The sequence below is a fragment of the Alligator sinensis genome, unplaced genomic scaffold (assembly GCF_000455745.1).
Source record: "Alligator sinensis unplaced genomic scaffold, ASM45574v1 scaffold1181_1, whole genome shotgun sequence".
Taxonomy (NCBI): Eukaryota; Metazoa; Chordata; order Crocodylia; family Alligatoridae; genus Alligator; species Alligator sinensis.
In genome coordinates, this window is record NW_005842945.1 from 264685 (window position 1) to 272003 (window position 7319).

The 7319-nt window shown below is 50.2% G+C and overlaps 1 protein-coding gene across 1 annotated transcript in view; it reads left to right on the plus strand.

Moving 5' to 3' along the window:
* The window catches only part of AARS (alanyl-tRNA synthetase), a 35479-nt gene extending 28390 nt beyond the window's left edge, over positions 1 to 7089 (plus strand). Inside the window, 5 exon segments of the mRNA XM_006036295.3 lie at positions 2135 to 2248; positions 2712 to 2831; positions 3537 to 3623; positions 5723 to 5836; positions 6222 to 7089. Of these exon segments, the coding sequence (XP_006036357.1) occupies positions 2135 to 2248; positions 2712 to 2831; positions 3537 to 3623; positions 5723 to 5836; positions 6222 to 6407 (621 nt within the window). The 3' untranslated portion in view covers positions 6408 to 7089.
* Positions 7090 to 7319: the final 230 nt, after the last annotated feature.

Sequence of the window (7319 nt, forward strand, 5' to 3'; positions counted from 1 at the left end):
GAGTCTGCTCTGTGCCAGGCTGCCCTGCATTTCTGCCACTGCCACCACCATCTCTGGGATGCCCAGCAGGGCAGCAGTGGCAGCACAGAACAGAAGCAGGGCAGCCCGGCATGGCGCAGGCTCTGGGCAGCTGCAGCAGGAGCAGCCAGCAGAGGCGAGGACAAGGGGCTGCTTTTCCCCTGTGCTGAGCAACAGTTTCTGTCTCGCGCCCCTGTTGCTGAGCCTGGGCAGGCAAGCCCAGGGCATGCAGGGTTGGGGCTGTACAGCACAGGTCCCCACTGGTACCACAGGTCTGGGGCCAGTAGTGGCAGCAGCCGGAAGGAACCACCGCCACCTGGGCTGCCTGGAAAAGCTGTGGAACCGCCCCAGCCCCACTGTGTGCACAAGGGACAGCAAGACACACCACAGATGAATGGTGTGGGGCAGGTTTGGGTTGGGGGCATGCATACAGGTTCCAGCTGATCTACTCCAGTGGGGGTGAGTCTGGAGCGGGCACAGGGCAGCACGCTGTTGACAGCGGTGGAGAGGTGCTGCAGGGCGCATGGGCTCCGAGCTGTTGCAGGGCAGGGACGGGTGCTGACCACCTCAGATGGGTGCATGCAGGGGGCTCCCATGCATGCCCCCACATACCCTCAAACCTTCCCCCACAACCACACCCTTCCCCATACACAATCACACACCCCACAAACACCGCAACCACACGCAACCCTTCCCACATGCACCCTCCACACATGTACCCACATGCCTCTGGGAGGAGCCCTGCTCACTGTTATGTGCACACACCCCACCACACATGCATCACCACACACCCCATCCCCCTTCCCCACACCCTTCCTCCAGCCACCCTCCTTCCCCCACAAACCCCATACACACCTGCACATACCCACAAATGCAGCCCCCACTACATCCACATACACCCCCACACCTTCACCACATACGCACACGCAAACGCGTGCAGTCCCCCACAAAACCCATACCCACCCCTCCACACCCCATACAATATACAAGAGTAAACTTCTTTTTGAGCTATTATGAAATCATGTCTATATACACAAGACACACAAATCAGGACAAAAATATTTTTAAAAAAAAAATTAAAATATGTTATTGTCAGTGTTTGATTTTTTTGTATATAATTTGTTTGAGGGGTTTTTCCAGTTCCAAGATGGCAAGCCCCCTTCCCAGAAGGAGTATTGCTGGGGGCAAGGGAAGGAACTTCTGGTAGCAAAGCTCAGGGGTTAGGGGGTGGGACTTCCAGTCCCAAGATGGCAGCCAGGGGGCAGGGCATCTGTCAAAGGGTAGGGCTACCCTTGTGGCCCTCAACAGCTCCCCAAAACTCAATAAGCGACCCTCCAGCTGAAATAATTGCCATCCCCTGCTGTACACACTCAAGCTCAGTCAAGGTGGCAGAGCAACAAGCTTCCATGCCAGTTCAGTACCAAATGATTGTGGTGGCCTCTCATATTGTTCTCCAGCTGTGCCGGGTCAGGTGGGTGACTCCAGAGGGGCAGGAGACTGAAAAGAAATGGCTCCTGCCAGCCGTTCAGTGGCTGGTATTACATTCTTGGTGCCCCATGTGACAGTGTTAGCTCAGGATGGTTTTTCCACTTTTTGGCCCAATAGATTTATATAGTGTTCTCTTTGCTTACAAAGTGAATGGCATAAAAATAACACTGCTCCTGAGCAGAGCTATGGAGACAGAAGCCAATCTGTAGAGCCATCCACTAAATGGTTGTCTGCATTTATATTGAAAGACTAAATATTACAAGAGTTCCCCATCCTCCTCATGCAGGGCACACCCTGATCCCTGGCTTTGATCAGGAGGAAGTTCTAGTCAGGCCCAGGGAGGTACACTTTGGTAAGGTTCAGTTCTGTTTTTTTAAACTACCTGACAGCGTCCAGTGTGGAAAGGGGACTGACAGTCACTGGTGTTTGTAATTAAAGGGTGTGATACTGGCAAATAGTCTGAGATGACTAGACAGGCATTGTCTTCTCCTGCGTCTGATGCTGCTAGAGCTGCCTCTGCTGGGTTGGAACATTTCTGCTGTCTTGTCACGTGGGTTGAACGGAGCCCAGTGTACTCAGTCATTCTCTGTATTTGACATAGTTGTTGAGCTGAATTGTCCTCCCCCAGGCACTCAGGAAAGTGGACAGCCTCAAGAAATCACTCTCTGCCCTGGATGCCAAAGTAAAGGTACAGACAGCTCCCAACAAGGAAGTGCAGAAGGAGATTGCAGACCTCAGTGAGGTAAGGATCGGGACCTTGGCCCTCCTCTTGGAGCCAGGCATCAATTTGATGTGAGGAGAGCAGTGTGAGGCCATACCTGGTGTTCTCAACTGGGAGCATCACTTTGCAGTAAGGTAGATTGAGCAACAGCCTGGGACCTGGGAGACCTTGGTTCAGTTCTCTGTTGCTCCACAAACTCCAGGCAGCCCTAAGTCAGTGGGTCTCTAGGCCTCAGTTATTCGCAGCAGCAGTAGTAAGTGATAAATGAATGACTAGAACTACAGTCAGAGCAGACATTTAGAAACCAGTCACATCTCTTTTTTTTTTTTGTGTTAACTCCTTTGCACACCCTGTTGGAAGGGAGCTTTTGCTGGGCTTTGCAAGTCAAGTGCCTTTGATTTTAAAATGAATTTATTAGGATAATGTAGGGTAGCCTCCGGTTGTAGTGGACTGAAGCTGTAATCTCCTCTCTCTTTGCTTCCAGACACTGGCTACTGCCATTATCCCACAGTGGCAGAAGGATGAGCTGAGAGAGGCTCTCAAAGTTTTGAAGAAGGTCATGGATGACCTGGATCGTGCAAGCAAAGCAGATATTCAGAAACGGGTGAGCCCTCGAGATGAATGATTAGGGGCCAGGATAGCTCTGTAGTGAATCTTGTGGACATCAAAGCATGGGTTTTGCTTCCCACACCCAACCTAAATAAATAGGTGCTTCTCTTTGCTCCGCAGAGCTATCCTTTCTGTTTGAAATCTCTTTTAATCCTCTTCCCTTCCTCCTACATTTCAGCAACTAACATTGAGGTACCAACCCCACGATAGCAATAATGGTGTTTTTAATAGACCACCAAAGTGCTGCTGAGCAAATAGACTGTCCCTCTGAAATTTGGCAGTTCTTCTGTTGGTTGGAAGAGTGAGTGATCTGTGTTTAGTGCTTGGATAGTGCTCCTGGCCCAAAATAGATACCTGCACACACACTGTGGCAAGATGTTTGTCAGGTGCAGGTGAACGGGCTGGTTGCTGCTGTTCCTGACTCAAGTTGGTGACTATTGGGAAGGGGTACGCAGCAGTGCTGCCTCCTTTCAAATCACACATGCTGCATCATGTTCTTCCACACTTTGTTCCTGCTTTGGCAGCCTGGGCCTTCCCCTTTGGGTCCATATCAGCTGTACAGAATGGTCAGTGATCAGTGACTAGAAGTTGGTGCAGGTTAGCTGTTGCACCTCTTTCAGTCTGCCTGGTGAGCCCTTGTGTGCAAAAAACAGTTTTTGTGTCTGTTCACATCTGTCTGAACATCTGCTTGTTCTTCCAGGTGCTGGAGAAGACCAAGCAGTTCATTGACAGTCACCCTAACCAGCCACTTGTAATTCTGGAAATGGAGAGTGGCGCTTCAGCAAAGGTAACACAGCTAGTCCCAATACTCTCCATTCCCGTGTCTAGGACTCCCTGAGAAAGTTCAGAAACCTGCCTCTCCGTTTGTGGCCCCTGGAATGGAGGGGGGATTTTCACAGCCTCATGTATTACAGAGCCTGCTGTGCAGGTGCCCAACCATGGCCAGGGCTTTGAGATGGTCGTGGAGGGCATAATTAGTTCACGTTATGTCTGTGCACTTTTTCTGCTGGCTTAACCAAAGCCACCTCCCACCCAGAAGTGTGCAACACCTCTGTTTGTCCCTCAGGCTCTCTTCTTCACCATCTCAGATTCTAGTGTCTGGATCAGGATGGGGATCCCTGCTTCAAGTAAGGGCCACCCAAGTGGGTGGCTAGGAATTAGAAGATGAGGGAAAATGCAGGCTGAAAATGTTTCTAACAGTGGGGCCTGCAGGGTAGTTACCCAAGAAAAGCAATGAAGCTCTGTCAGCTGGGATATTGCAGAGAAATGCAGTGCATCTTGCACTGGCTCCCATACAGCAGCTAGGTAGAGCCTTGAATGAGTGCTAGAAAAGTGTTGTCCTCCTCCAGCTCCCATTTCTTGGATTCTGCAACCCATCCAGCTGGGCTTGTCACAGACCAGTGCTGTCCCTACCCTTCTGTCTCACATCATGAGCTGAATCTGTCTATTCTTGTCAAGGTGGAAGGGGGGGTTTCCTACCCCCTAGAGAAGCTTGTTGTGGGTAAACCCCCTTGTTTGCTGGTCCCAGCAGTGATGAGCTGCTGCCAGGCAACAATAGGAAATGAACAGTGGCAATTAATGATACTGTAGACTAACCATCAAGTTGTAATGCCCCAATTTAAATTTCTGCATGGGCAAACTCCCAGCTGATCCTGTTTTGTTTATAGGCTCCCACTCACCCTCTTATATGGTTCTCATCTCCATGGTATCTAAATGCTGTTCATGTCTGTGTGGGAGGGGAAAATTGCTATTTTGTTTTGGGGACCATTACTGCAGTTGGTACAGATGCTGCATCTTCAGTGTTCCCAGCAGCAGGCCCAGCAGCATCTCTGCATTGAGCTGTTGGCACATTCTTTGCGCAGTAGCCAATTGCCTGCACCCCTAAGGGATGGCAGCAGCACACAGCATGTGGATTGCAACAGTGTGCTGCGTGACCCCTGGGGACTGCAGCAGCCAGCTGTACAGGCGGAGCTGTGAATATGTCCCCTAAGGCATCATCAAATGACCTCTAATTAGCCTGTCTCAGGAGCTCTCTAAATACAGCAGGTCTTTCTATGTGAGATATGAAGTGTCAAATCTTTTGCAAATAGTGGGTGCCTGGCACTCAAGGACTTGCCTATACCTAGTCCATTAGTCTAGGTGTGCTGTGGGAAAGACTTTTGTATCCTTGTAGCATTTGCACTCTGACCTCCATCCCTGCTGACTCCAGCTGCTCTTAAGTAGAGAGTAGCAGTAGGCACAGCAGTTTCCAGGTCTCCCAGAATGGGTTGCCCTTTACCTCAGTCCAGCAGCCTGCTAAGGAAAGGCTCACACCACCTCTGTCCTAAGCTGCTGTCCCTTCCCCTTCCTAATGTATCACTTGCTTGCAGATCATTTTCACTTGCTTTATGGTTGCAGAGCCATACATTTGTTGGCCCCAAACAATCCAAGATGGGAAACAAATCAGGCACTGAGCATTCTCCTGCTCCAGTCCTGCTGCTGGACAGGGAACATGAGTGAAGCTAGGGAGCCATGTCTCTATGTGACTTCAGAAGCTCAGATCTCCAGGCAGTGAGTCTGGTGTGACCAGGCAAGCAAGCTGCTTCTGCTCTTCCTCTGATGCCCACAGCCAGCCTCAAGAAGGGTACACGCAGCTTTACTGCACCCAACAGAAACCAAGCACTGCAGAGATGCAGACTGCTGCATTAAAAGCGAGGTACAGAAGATACTGACTCAGAATGCCTGCCTGGGAGTAGTGTGTGTTTGCTGGTATCAGCAGGACTGTTGTAGCTATCTAGCAGCAAAGGAATCGGTGTAGGGATTTGCAGCATGTGTTGCCAGGCCAGCTGAAAGATGAATGATGCCGGCTGGTTCTTGGTGTAATTTTCTCTGTATCTCCTTCTACAGGCCCTGAATGAATCTCTGAAGCTATTCAAGACTCATTCTCCTCAGACTGCTGCCATGCTTTTCGCAGTAGATAATGAAGCTGGCAAGATCACCTGCTTATGCCAAGTACCTCAGGTAACACTTTTCCAGAGCCCTTTGGGTGTGTCTGCCCAAAGCATTTCAGGCTGAGCTTAAGAGCTCTTCCTAGCAGTAGGACCTGCAGATTTCCTGTACAGCTTATGCTCAGGCAGTCAGCAATGGGGCTTCCATGTGTCCTCTGTCTCTCTCATTATCACGTCTAACGGGTACTGGTAGTAGTCGTTGCATTAGCATAGCTGTCTCAGCTAAATTACCTTGCTTTCTTGTATGGCTCCAAATGTAAGTACTGAACTGCCAAGGAGGTAGAGCTTTGTTCTTCCATCAGATACAGTTACTGAAGTAGTGTTCATCTAGGCATCTTCCTCCAGCAGCAAACGCTGTTGTATTGTAATAACCTAAACTCTGCCCTCTTCTTTTCCAGGAAGCAGCCAACAAGGGCCTGAAGGCCAACCAGTGGGTGCAGGAAGTGTCAACACTGATAGATGGCAAAGGTGGTGGGAAAGATGTCTCAGCCCAGGCAACAGGCAAAAATGTTGGGTGCCTGCAGGAGGCTCTGAAGCTGGCCACGGACTTTGCTGAGCTCCGCCTTGGCGAGCTGAAGAACTGATTCCATGTCCCTGTGCTGGCTCGTTGCACAGGTAAGAAGCGAATGCTGTCAACTCTCTCCTTTTCTCATCAGCCTGGTCACCGGGCTCCCATTCACTCTAGTGACATCGCTGGAGACAAAGACGCTGCACATCATTCCTTCTGAATCCCCTTGCTGAGGCATTAACAAACTAAAAGAAGCATCATGGGTTAGAGATCTAAACAAGGGAGAGAGAGAGACAGGGGCTTAGAAGTTGTAATGCCAGCTCCAATCTTGTTGTACGTCTGGGAAGTCTGTTCCTTGTCTGTAAAGTGAGGATAATGCTGACCTCTCTGCAAGGCCTGCAGTAAGGATTGCACTAGCAGTTTGTAAAGTCTTCAGAGCACTGTTATGATGTGCTAAATATTAGTAATAAATACTGTCAGCCACAGAACGCATCACAGCCAAGAGTCTGCATACAAACTCCTGTCCACTTGTAACCACTGGAGGCAGGAGCCCTCTTCTGGAAAGTTGCTGGAATCAAAACTGTCACCCAACTCCCTGACCTCTCTGTCGATAACATGGAAGCCCTTTACTCACTTTATTGACAACAGTAATAGTGTATTTAAATTAATGTGATGTAGGTGTACCTCACTGCCTTAGCTGAGCAAACCTACCTGTATGAGGAATAGGTTCAGTGTTAATAAAGGCCATCTGCAATGTGTGCCCTGTTAATTTGTCATTGAACCAGGCCAGGGTTTGCAGTTTTGTTAGGTTGGAAGGGTGTGCTGGGAAGACAGATGTTCAGTCTGCGGTTACAGGGGGTTATGGCTTTGCCAAGAATGGGACTGTGCCCCCTGCGGCGCCGTGGGTCTAACAGGTGCTTCCCCTGGAGGGGCGCAGAGCAGCCCCCGCGGGGCCGCCCGTCGGTGCAGGGGAGCAGCGGGCGAGGGC